Source organism: Colletes latitarsis, chromosome 1 (assembly GCF_051014445.1).
Source record: "Colletes latitarsis isolate SP2378_abdomen chromosome 1, iyColLati1, whole genome shotgun sequence".
NCBI classification, from domain to species: Eukaryota; Metazoa; Arthropoda; class Insecta; order Hymenoptera; family Colletidae; genus Colletes; species Colletes latitarsis.
In genome coordinates, this window is record NC_135134.1 from 34326094 (window position 1) to 34339524 (window position 13431).

At 42.3% G+C, this 13431-nt stretch overlaps 2 protein-coding genes across 5 annotated transcripts in view; both read left to right on the forward strand.

The window, feature by feature from the left end:
- Window positions 1-13431, forward strand: part of Ppt1 (Palmitoyl-protein thioesterase 1) — a 482953-nt gene that overhangs the window by 359097 nt on the left and 110425 nt on the right. The gene's annotated exons all lie outside the window — the stretch shown is intronic.
- On the forward strand, window positions 4095-4724 carry LOC143342677 (uncharacterized). The gene is made up of 2 exons (XM_076766802.1): window positions 4095-4330; window positions 4415-4724. Exons 1-2 carry the CDS (start codon window positions 4095-4097, stop codon window positions 4722-4724), a joined length of 546 nt encoding a protein of 181 aa, XP_076622917.1.

The following is a 13431-nucleotide window of genomic DNA, read 5'->3' on the forward strand; positions in this document are numbered from 1 at the left end:
TATTACTCTGTCCTTCAGTGATAAACAGTGAAAGAACTTAAATTCGTTGGATCCACTAAGGTTTTTGTAGCAGAGGTTATAGCATTTAGACGACAAACGACATATATGGTTTAAGACTCGTTTATTACACACGACGTTCTATACATGGTACGACGATGTACTGTTTTGTTAAAACAAAAGACGGCGCACAACGCCTGCCAACGAGGGGGGAAAAATATCTCTGAAACGCCTGCATGTTTGCCGACATGAGAATTATAACATTTCCAACACTCTCCCTCAAACATGCATCCGAAACATTAGGACAAATATTCGTTTATTTCTCGTACTCCAAAATTTTCAAGGCATTTTTTATGCTTCGGTGATGACAACCCCTTTGTTAACGCGCCTGCAGGCATTTCCTCCGTTGGACAATAGTGAACCCTGATTTCTCCTCTCTCGGCCGCTTCACGTACGAAATGGTGTTTTATGTCAATGTGTTTCGTACGATTATGATACATCGGGTTTTTAACTAGACAACCCGCACTCTGGTTATCGTTGTAGATGACCACTGCTTCTTGTTTTCCAAAGATTTCGCTCATGAATCTTCTCAGGTAAATTGCCTCCTTCGTGCTTTCTGAGAGTGCCACGTGTTCGGCTTCTGTCGTGGGCATTGCAACAGTCTGTTGCTTACGGGATTCCCAGCTGATTGATGCTCCAGCTAGTACAAAAGTGTATCCGGTATAGGATCTTCTATCATTATTATTTCCAGCCCAATCGGCGTCTTGTAGAATAGACCATAATTTTTGGTACTTTTTAAATAACGTAATACGCGTTTTGCCGCCTTCCAATGTTGCACTCCATAGTTTTGATTGAGTTGGCCTAACATACTGACGGCGTGTGCGATATCTGGACGAGTGAATCCAATTAGATTCTGGTACGGTAAGGGTTCGGCTTCTTTCTTTTCTTCATTCGATATTTCCTTCAATAATTTTACACTTGGATCAATCGGAGTTGTGACGGGCTTGCAGTTCTCCATGTGAAATCTTTTCAACATATTTTCGGTATACTTTCTTTACGTCAAAGTAATTTCATTTTTGTCTTTCGATTGATGGAACTCCGTACTTAGGTAGTAGTGTATCTTGCTCAAATCTTTCATTTCGAAAAAGTTCAGTAATTCTCGCTTCAGTTTTAATATTTTACTTGGATTGTTAGACGCTACAATTAGATCGTCGACATGAACTGTAACGATTGTTACGTCCTTTCCCTGTTTCTGTGAATACATGCAGGGATCGCATGATAGTGACTCCAAACCCAAATTTCGAAGCCTTTCGTCCAATTTCAAATACTATTGACGTCCTGACTGCTTCAGGCTGTACGGTGCCTTTTTGATTAGGCAAACTTTGTTTGACATATACTTGAATGCTTCGCTTCTGGGTAAAATTTCTATCAGCCCTTCTGGAATATCCATATAAATTTTCTGTTGAATATCACCGTTGAGGTATGCACTAACAAAATCCAGCTAATGTACCTCCAGTCCGAGTTCAACTGCAATCGTCATCATAAATCTTATAGATTTTGCTCTCGCGACTGATGCGAACGTTTCTTCGTAATCCACGCCTGCTCGTTGCGAGCATCCTTTTACTACCAATCTAGCCTTTCTTCATTCTATCATGCCGTTTGGCTTGTACTTTGTGCGCAGAACCCACTTTGATTTTATTATTTTTTCGTTTCTTGGACGATCGACTACTCTCCATGTGCTGTTTTTCAATATAACTTCATATTCAGTCAACATGTCCTGTTTCCATTCCTCAGCTTCGGTCGATGGGAATGCTTCTCTAGCATCTTTCGGATCGTCGAGATTGATCATGCTTGCATTTTCGTTTCTATCGTCCTCTTCGACTCTCTCATACGTAGGTTCCTCTTCGGAATCTTCATCTTCAGTTTCTTCCGGAATATTTTCATCGACATTTTTTTCACTGTTGCCTTCGGGTATGTTTGGCTCTTCTTCAGCTACCATTCTCTGGATTCTTCTCGGTCGACCCCTTCTGCCTGTTCTCAGAAGTTGAGGGCGTCTTCAATCTGGACGTAAATACGGTGCATTCGAAACTTCGTTCGATTCATGGTCTTGAGCATATTCATTTGACAGCACAAACTCCAAATCGCTTGATTTGTGTTTTGTTACTTCCTCGCAATCAGTTTCCTCTACAAAATTATTTATATTTTCTACCTTTCGAGGTGTTTCTATGAATCGCACGTCGCGATTTCGAAAAACTTGTTTCTTTTCAGAATCCCAAATCCTATACGCCTTCGACTGCGTGGAGTAACCAATTAGAATTCCACATTTTGACCTTGGATCAAATTTTCCTTTTCCTGGTCACTTGTCCAATACATATACTTTTGTTCCGAACGTACATAAATGCTGTACATTTAGACATACTCCATGCCAAATAGCGTACGGCGTTTTTCCATCGATGCTACGCGATGGGCACCTATTTCTGATATAAATTGCCGTTAACATTGCTTCAGCCCAAAAAGTTGAAGGAAGCCCGGATTGACTAATCATGCAACGCGCCATTTCTACCAGCGTCCTATTTTTACGTTCGGCAACGCCATTCTGTTCCGGGGTGTATTCTACCGACAGTTGGTGTTCAATTCCTTCGTCTCTCAAGAATTTCTCGAAGGTATTGCTTCTGTATTCCGTACCGTTGTTGGATCTAAGAATTTTTATTTTCTTACTTGTGGGTTTTTCTACTGAGTTCTTAAATATTTTTAATTTTTCCAAAATTTCGCTGCGTTTCTTTAGGAAATGGATTTCGCACCACCTTGACGCGTCGTCGATGAATGTGGCGAAATATCTTGATCCGCTGTGAAATTTTACACGCATAGGGCCACAAATATCCGTGTGGATTATTTCCAAGGTATCAGTATCCCTCGATGAATTTGACTTTTGGAACGGTGCTCGCGTTTGCTTGCATTTCATACATACTTCGCAGATATTGGCCCCCCCCCCCCTCATTCGAAATGATTATTCCGCGAACTTTGTTTTCACGTACTAAACCTTTTAAATCGGATTCATTTAGATGGCCGAAACGTTCGTGCCACTTTCGCAACGTTGTATTGGAAACTGCAACGGACGCGATATCGCGGGATTCACTGACGTAATACAGTCCTGCTTCCTTATTCGCATGCATTATTTCTTCTCCGCTATTAGGATTTTTTACAACCGCACTGTTTTTCGTGAAGGTCACGACAAAACCACGATCGGTCATCTTCTCGACGGAAAGTAAGTTCGAGCGCAACGCGGGCACGAAAAGGGTTTCTTCTAGTTTTGCAGTTAATTCTTTACTTACGTGCATTTTAACCGTTCCAATACTGGTTATTTTCGGTAATTATTTAGATTAGAGTACACCTCATCGATTTCGATGATTTTGAAATATGTTGTAGAAATATACATTTTGAACAACTTTTTCCTATACATATTACCTCCGCTCGCGCTTAGTTTCTGAGATATTTGTAAAAAACTAGTGCTATTACATATTGAATTCTGCCCAGACGTGAAAACTCGTGGCTACGTATACGCTCAACGTATACACTGCCGATGCGTAGTCTTTCTTCTGTTTTCATTCTTTTTTTTTCTCCTTACAATTAGAGCAGTACGCGTCATGAGGTAAAGAAGCACGCACAATTAACTCGTCCAAAGAATCACTTTTATAACATTATTTTCGCGTATAGTGTTACAGTACATATAACTATAATGAGATTATACGAGTTTTTACATATTTGTGATGACTATGAAAAATTAATAGATTTTTTAATTGAGCGGAAGGTAACTATGAATTTCTAAATATTTGTTGCAACTACGGAATATTAATAGATATTTAATTGAATAAAAGGTAATTCACGGAAGCATGGTTTGCACTAAATGTCAGAAGGAAATGACATTTAATCGTAAGAGATTAATGTTTAAATGTCGGAATACATTTTTTACGAAGAATAGTAGTAAAAAACGCATGAAAAAAGAATGCGTAGTACAAATTAGTGCGTTACATAATACGTGGTTCCAACATGCACGCATACCAATTCAGGCCATCTACAGATTTATAGCTTACCACATAATGCTACGGCCACCCCGGCAAACATTTTTAATGAAAGAACTGGGTGTATCTACAACGACAGTTGTTGATGGGGCGAGCTTTTGCAGAGAATTGTGTGTTTTATGGACTGAAAAATATTCAGTTCAAATAGGAGGCGAAAATCAAATTGTCGAAGTCGATGAAGCGAAAACTGGCAAATGGAAATATAATAAAGGTCGTCTTATGAGTGGACAGTGGATATTTGGAGGCTTCGATCGTACCAGTAAACAATTTTTTATTGAGCCGGTTCCAGATCGAAGTAGCGAAACGATACTTTCCGTTATACAACGAAAAATTAAGCCGGGGACAACAATCATTTCGGACTGTTGGAAGGCATATGACTGTTTGAATCACAAAGGCTATAAGCATTTAACGATAAACCACAAAATGAACTTTGTGGATCCAAATAGCGGTGCTCATACCCAAAATATAGAGCGAACATGGCGGGAAACACGGGTGAATATTCCCCGCTATGGAATACGCACCTACCATTATATTGGGTACATAGCAGAGTTTCTTTTTCGACGAAAATTCAATTTTAACGATCGTCTTGTTGCGTTTTTTAATATAATGGCGGACGTGTTTCCCATTAATGAATCAACCGGTGCTTAACATGTACACCCTTAATGCAATAATATCTATGAAATATTTAATAAAATTCGAAATTTAATCTAATTAATGCAATATTCAATTTTCCCAATACACATTACCGAGTGTTAACCACGCGCCTAAAGCGACGTATTAGCACGGAACCGTCGCTCATCTACTGTTTTCGTAAACGGTCGGTGTGACCAGCAAACGACGTACATACCGGTTAAATTGAAACGTTCAAATTAACCAATTTCTGATCTGTCGAACTTGTTTTACGAAAATGCTGCCTTTAGAAAACCTCAAAATTGACACGCGTAAGCGGGGTAGGGGCTCCGCCCCTCCCCCTGCACCTCCTCCCCAATATAATACTCTAACCCAGATCTAACCTAATCTATCTCGAAATACATTTAGAAACATAGATTAAGTTGGGTCAGGGTCTGATTTGTCGGGGAAGGGGTGCAGGGGAAGGGGCTCTGTCCCTTCCCCGCCTACACGTGTCAATTTTGAATTTTTATCGTTCTTTATAACATATCTTAGTTTCATCGGAAACAAAGAATCAAAACAGAAGAAAGTCTACGCATCGGCAGTGTATACGTGGCCACGAGTTTTCACGTCTGGGCAGAATTCAATATGTAATAGCACTAGTTTTTTGCAAATATCTCACAAACTAAGCGCGAGCGGGGGTAATGTGTATAGGAAAAAGTTGTTCAAAATGTATATTTCTACAACATTTCAAAATCATCGAAATCGATGGGGTGTACCCTAATCTAAATAATTATCGTCATTTTTTATTAGCAACGTCTGAATTTGTATCTTCCACGTATCGAAATTTTCTTTTCCGAGTGGTTCGATTCTCACTGTTTAATTCATTTCTAATTCTTATCGCGTGTACGGGTTCGTAACGTTTTCCGTCAAAAACGAAGGTTACAGCGCGCGTCACGTGTTCCTTCGATCGCAATCGTCAGGTGAAGTTTTTTTCGCATACGCGTATTTCGCTGTTTCCAGCTGTGCGCACTCAAGATTCACTTTTCACTTAACTTTACTTCGTTTTAGCATACCCTGGGTTCTGAGCCCATAACCTGTAGCAGAGGTTATAGCATTTAAACGACAAACGACACATATGGTTTAAGACTCGTTTATTACACACGACGTTCTGTATGTCAGAATTAAATTTTTAAACGATCTGTATTTCGCTAAGGTTCTGGGGTAAGTGCCGTGGGGTTCATCACAGTCCTCTTACCAAAAGGCAAAGCCTTCCCCACTCCGTGGCCAGATCCTTCTAGAAAACCCTTATCGTTTTCCACGTGTCGTGCAACACCATAACTTCGGTTCATCGGCCACGCACACGGTATCTTTGATGGTCGGCGATCGGGCTCTCTATCGCCGACCAATAAACAAAACATCCGCGACTCTTAGAATTCGTCGCGCCTCGAGTGTCGACTACCTCGGCTCCAAGTCTGATGACAGACTTATAGTTCCGGTATCGATACCTACGATACTCTTGGGAATCCAGTCAAAGCCCCAAATGCATTGACCCCGACACGTGTCACCACTTGAAAAAGGAGTTGACGCTAACACGGCCAACCTGACATGCTTCGCGCTCTCGAGAAGCATCCACCCATAATTTGCATTTATTTCATTAGTCAGGACAACAAATGTCTTACAACAGCTCAGAGGCCAAAACACACAAAGTGTTGCACTTACCAAAATTATCATTCTTCCAGGATAAATAAGTTTATAGACAAAATATCAATTCAACCAATTATATATTAGAAACACAATATAAACATAATGATAATGCAATACATAGACAAACATAATAACAATAAAATATATAGAAAACTATATATTACAACAACATAAAATTAAACCGCTAAAACGGTTCATCCGACAAATCAATGTCATCGTCGCCAGACCATTCACCCTTCCACAATCTCAATCGATCTTTGGGCGCTACTTGTGGTCTACCACTACCACCTAAGATCTCATATCGATCATTTTCTAATAATTTAATAATCGTAAAAGGTCCCGTATATTTAGGTTCTAACTTAGCCCTGCGTATATCACTAGGACGTATAAAAACAGTGTCACCTTCCTTAAACACTACGTTATTTCTACGTCTTTTGTTAAACCGTTCGTTCTGTTTTTCGGCATTCTTTTTCAATCGCTCAAACGCAAGTAAGCGATCGTTTTGAACGTCAATTTTGTCTTCTGGGACAGTCAATTCCGCCTCGGCAAGCGCCGCTGATCCCACACTGCGTTCTATACCAAACAGCAAGCGCATCGGCGAAAACCCAGTACTTTTTTGCACTGTGGTATTTAGTGAAGACTGTATCTTTTCGAGCTTGTTCGGCCATTCTGAAAGTTTTGATATTTCTCCCGTGAGTAAATTTATAACTGTCGCCACATATCTCTCGGCCTGTCCGTTGGCTCTCGGTGCTCCTGTTGCAATAAGATGTAATTGAACGCCATGTTTTTTTTTTAAGAATTGTTCCAGAGGTTTGTATGTAAAATTAGTTCCTCGATCCAGAATAACAATACGCGGTGTACCAAATAAAAGGAGGCGTTCTCGAAATACACGGAGGGTTTCAGGTCCACTCAGAGATTTTAACGGAACTAACTAGACATATTTTGTAAAAGCATCAATAATGATCAAAATATGCTTGTAATCTTCTTTCGATTCTTCAAAAGGGCCTACGCAATCACAATGAACCATATCAAACGGAACAGGTTTCTTCTCTATCGAATGTAGAAAGCCTTGTTTCGGACCAGTATGTCGTTTATTAACGGAGCAAGTTATGCAATGACTTATATACTTTTTGTATATATCCTCAATAACCCTATTCTATACCCTTTCGGTACAAAATTCCGATATATAATTCGACCATTGTCTTTAAGTATCTTTCTACAAAGAATGTTATTTTTAAATTCAAAATCACTAATAATGGAATCCTTTGCAACAATTCTTTCAGCTATTTTTTTTGTTTCCGAATCATTTCTTTGAGCCACCTCGAGCCACGAACCCTCATAAACTACGTTTACCCGATAATCAGGACGAGGATTACGACTCAAGTAATCCACGTGCTCTACGTATTTTCCTTTACGATATTCAAGATCAAAGGTAAAATCTTGTAAGAAGATCTACCATCTCGCAACGCGTGGTACCAAGTCTTTTTTGTTACATGTTGCTTTGATGGCATTGCAATCTGTCACAATTTTAAATTTAATACCTAATAAATAAACCCGGAAGTATTTCAAAGCATTTACTATGGCCAGAGTCTCCAGCTCATAAGAGTGGTATCGCGACTCTTCGGGACTTGTTCGCCGGCTGAAATAAGAAACAACCCGTAAATCCCTATCTATTTTTTGAAATAAAATTCCACCATAATCGATAGCACTAGCATCGGTGTGCAACTCGGTTTCTCTTTCTGGGTCAAAAATAATTAATAATGGGTCACTAATCAACTTTTCTATAATATATTGCCTAGCCCTATCTTGTTCTTTACCCCATTCCCAAGTTTGATTACTTTTTGTTAGTTTAGTAATACAAGCTGTGCAAACTGAGAATGACGGTATAAATTTACGAAAATAGCTAGCAAGCCCCATGAATTGTCTTACTTGCTTGACACTCATAGGAACCGGAGACTCGAGCAATGCTTTTATTTTTTCTTTACTAGGTCGAATTCCTGCAGCAGATATTTCTCGACCTAAATATTCAATATTTGTTTGAAAAAATTTACATTTCTTAACCCTTTGCACTCGAGGCCTTTTTCGCTTGCGCGAACCAGCAACTCGAGACGGTTTCGGCCGAAAGCGGGGAACACTTTACAAATACTTTAAGAACACTTATAAGTAAACAGACGTATACAAAGAATAAAATTCTATCAGTTCATACATTTATATGTTGGAAACAACAAACTTTATTGCATATTACTCTCTGTAATTCGTTTTGGTATGATATTGTGGGATCAGGGAAGTAATAAAAGAGCAGATGCTCAATCTTCTCCCTCGCACAATACTCCTTAAACTCTCCAGAGGTGAATGCAGTACCTCTGTCGGAGATAATACGCCGCGGATTCCCAAACGTGATTGCCTGTTTTTCAAGATGTCGCACGACCTCGCTGGTGCTTGTTGTTTTCGTCGTATAGAGCCAGACAAACTTGGTGAACGCATCAACAACGACCAGGATGTGATGATAGCTTTTTTTCGTTGATGCCAGAGGTCCTAGGTGATCGACATGGAATGTGTCAAGTGGAGTCTCGCCCTTATTAATTGGTGTAAGGAAACCATCCTGTTTCCCTGTCTTCCTTTCTGCCAATATACAGTCAACACAATTTCTTATTGCTTTTTCGATCCTGGGTCTCATGTCCTGGAACCAGTAGTCTCTCTTCAACGCTGTTTCCGTCTTAGCCACCGAGAAATGTCCTTTCTCGTGCATTCGCCGGATGAATTGTAGCTGTAAGCTCCTAGGAAGGACTACCCGAATGTCGTCATCTACTACCTTAAAAAGCACCCCACCTCTTACCAGATACCCGTCTATCTTTCCTTCCTCAGCCAACTCCAAAATTCTCCGCACCTTCTTGTCCTCTTGCTGCGCTCTCCGTATCCTCTCCGTCATGCTCCTCTTGTCCTCGCTAATGATCAAGCAAGTTGGCAAAGGGTGCCTGCTCAGTGCATCGACGTGCGCCATTCGGTTGCCGGACCGATGCTCGATAACGTAGTCAAACTCTTCCAATGATAACGCCCATCGCGCCACACGCATACACAAATCACGCTTGCTCATTGTCAACGAAAACGCTTTACAGTCCGTTACAATTTTAAAACGAATCCCTAACAGATAAACCCGGAACTTTTTGAGCGACCGCACAACCGCAAGGACTTCTAGCTCATAACTTGCGTATTTCGCCTCCGCCTGTGTTGTTTTCCCGCTCGCAAAATGCACCGGATGCATTTCCCCGTCGTCGTCGCTACGCTGTAATAACACTGCCCCGAAACCGAACATCGACGCATCGGTATGCAATTCGGTTTGCGCTCCTGCTTTATACAATTTGAGTACGGGCTGTCTACATAAACTGGCCTTTAGCCTCTCGAATGCTTCTGTCTCTTCGGCACTGAATTTAAATTTTACATGCATCCGCAACAAGTTCGTCAACGGCCTTGCGATTAGTGAATATCCCTGTATAAATTTGCGAAAGTACCCGGTTAAACCTAGAAAACTTTGCACTTGTTTGACGTTTGTCGGCTTCGGGAATCTCAGAACGGCGTCTGATTTACTTTCAGACGGGCGGACATTGCCATTTTCAATAACGTGACCGAGAAATTCAACTTTCGTTTGTAATATTCTACATTTTTTCCAATTAATTTCCAATCCGGCGTTCCCCGCCACCGTTAACACCGTTTCGAGATTCCGAATTCCGCTTATAACATCTCCCGACGGTACAATCAAATCGTCCACGTACACTAATACAATTCCTCTGTTGATAAGTTCTCTAAAGATCGCGTGAATAAACTTCATAAAGACAGCGGGTGAGTTACATAACCCGAAAGGTACACGCAGAAATTCATATTGTCCGTCAGGTACGATGAACGATGTAAATTTTCGACTATTTTCGCCTACCGCCACATGAAAGAAACCGTTTCTTAGATCGAGCGTGCTGTACACTTTAGCGCCCTGCAATGCATCCAATTGGTCCTCCACAAGCGGCAAAGGATACCGATCTTTCACAATTTTTTCATTTATTCTCCGGTAGTCAACACACAGGCGCGCCGAGCCGTCCTTTTTTTCACTACGACGATGGGGCTTGCATACTCAGAGAGCGATGGCCGTATGACACCGTCCTGCAACCACTCGCTAATCTGCACATTGACCTTCTCTCTCTCTATTGGAGCTAAACGCCGTGCTCTCTGATAAACAGGCTCATCGTCTTTCAATATCAGATGCATTTTTACGTCCGACTCACATGTTCTTTTGGGGACGTAACCGTTGATCATTGCCTGGACCTTTCGCCTGATCGCGTCATCCTTGAGATGCGACAAATCTACATCAGACCCATTCTCGTCGCATTCAATATGGAATATTTCCGGCACACTCTCGCAATCAACAGGGTCCTGCTTCGCTTTCCCGATTGTGACGACGCCTTGCCTTACGCCTTGTATGTTTTTTCTACCGGGGTCTGCTCCACCAGGTTGGCGGTTCTGTTTGCTTCACCATTACGCTTCGGGCATGCTGTGGAAATGTGTCCGTAAACCCCGCAACTGTAGCACCTCATACCTCGGTCTTTGGTTGGACACATTCTACTGAGATGACCCGTCGCTCCGCAGTTGTAACACCTTATAGCATCTTCCCTGGGTGCCCCTGCATTGTCCTGCTGGATCCTCTCCTGACGTGCTGCTACTGGTGGCTTAGGCTGAGTCCCTCTGATGTTGCCTCCGTACACAACCGTCGGCAGTACTAATCGTTCGAATGCTCGTAATAACGCTTCCGGCGTACTGAAACAGTGCATTCTTGCCTGGTTTCGTAATATCTGGTCCGGTATTCCTTCCACTAGATAATCGACCAGCTCTATCTGGTTTTCAATCGGGATGCGATTTGCCTTTATAACCTTGTCGTGGTAATAATTCTCGAAGGGTTCACCCCGTTTCCAAGTGCGCTCTTGGAACCGTTGACGCGCGACAATAGTGCTGGGTCTGTGGTGGAACATGTTCTCGAATTCCACCAATAAGGCATCAACGCTCATCTCGATGAACCGAGGATGAGAGTGCATCCATTCACGGGCCTTCCCTTGAAGTCTCATTCCCATCAGAATTTTTGTCTCGTCGTGGTTCAGACGGTAGGTCGCTTGCAGTACCCGTACCTGTTTTGACCAGCTCGGAAAATCCTCCGACGTGCCGTCGAAGTAGCTAAGCAATTCAGCGATGGTCTTGACGCCTATTCGTGAATTTTGCGGTGCGGGCTGCTCCGCTCTAGCCAGGCCCAATTGCCGCATACCTCGAGCTAGAGCTAGTTCGCGTCGTGTGAGTTCCAGCTCTCTCTCTCTCTACCAGGACCTTTTCCCGTCGGAGTAGGTCCATTTCCCGATGTTGCTGTACCATCTCCTCGGTCGCGGTCATGATCGGCACGCTCGTTTCTCCACGTGTGCCTTCCTCCTCCACCGAACCGGCCGAAAAAGCACTATTCCTTTGCGACTTCGCCTCGTCTTCGTCAGCACCCATCCATAACCCTGTAGGGTCGAACTCATGCAGCCGCGCCAGCAGCTCGGCTTTTGTGCCGGTTGTACTTAAATTACGGCCTCTTAAAAGTTCCTTTAAGTCGGTCACCGTGTAATTGATCGTGTCCTTGCTTCTAGGCATTTTTTCCCTTTATCTGCCCGTGCACCGTCACTGACACCTTGCACACAATTTATATTGTCACCTCACTTCCTGATCCGCGCCGCTCTGTATCCCGGACGAGCCCCCAAATTTGTGGGATCAGGGAAGTAATAAAAGATATACACAAAGCAAACGATACAAACAACACAAACTGTTTAATGAACACTATTTACAACTTGAAATAACAACACACGGAACAAACCACACCAAACTCAACTATTCTGAATTAAACTAGAAAACTAACGTACAATATAACACGACTATTATTTTCGACATCCGTTCTCGTCTCGACCTTTTCCCGACTGTTTATCGATATCGGCCCCTTTCTCAGATGGCCGCGCTTTTGCCCGTTGCGATGACAAAACGCCCATTTGTTTCGCGGCGAGCATCAGCCTGGTCGCACCGCATACCCGGGCACTTACCGGTGCACCCTGAAGTGCACCCTGCTTCTCCCCTTCCCACAATATTTTATGAAACAATGTCCTAGGTGCATCCTAGGTTTGTCAGGACACGTTTCGCAGTAATATGTGATTTCTCGCCTACCTCCAGGCGTGCTACGGTTAGAACAAACTTTGCAGTCCCTTTTTGGGCCTTTGAGCATTATGTGGAGCTTCCCATTAAGTCGGACTTCATCAGAATGTGGCGTAGATAGTTGCTCTCGTGGCTGGCGATACGGTCCTCTCAATTGCTCCACGAGTGTCTTGAGATACCGCAGATGGCTCAGCGGCTTTTCCCCTCTCTTGATCTTCTCTTGTTTGTACAAAATGTATGAATTGATGAGGCAAATCTCCATGCCCCAAAAGAAAAGCTTACGCCACTATTTGAGTGATTTTCGCAGAAAACAATATGTTGAGGCATATTGGTCCGCCCGATCAACACCACCCATATATTTTATATAATTCAATATCACATTGGGTTTCTTGACCACGATGCCGACACCACCTCGAGTGATCCTTCTGACCGGCGTCATCCCTGTGTCACCCCTTGTAGTCAAACAGGTGACAACCCTCTTGTCTTTCTATCCTAAGACTAACGTTTTGCCCCGCCGATATGCGATTGTGGATTTTTTCGAAAGATTAGGTTTTTTCATTTCCTTAGGCAATTCTTTCCTATTTGTCAAAATTGTTCCAGTAAGATGACAATTCAATTTGGATAATTCTTGAGCTAAGGCATAACTAGTGTAGTAGCGATCTGTGTACATGTGGTGCCCCTGCGCACCTGGAATTTTATCCAACAACATTTGGTATAAGTGAATCGGGATTCGTGTTGACACTGGTAAATCGGGTCTGACCAAGAGCTCTGTGGTAAGTGATCCATAATATGGTAAAATGCAACAAATGTATCCTGTTGTTGAGTCAGC

Coding starts and splice junctions, on each gene's coding strand:
- LOC143342677 (XM_076766802.1), top strand. CDS start 4,095: ATGCTACGGCCACCCCGGCAAACATTTTTAATGAAAGAACTGGGTGTA. Junction 4,331..4,414: donor ATATTTGGAGGCTTCGATCG/TACCAGTAAACA, acceptor AAAAATTAAGCC/GGGGACAACAATCATTTCGG.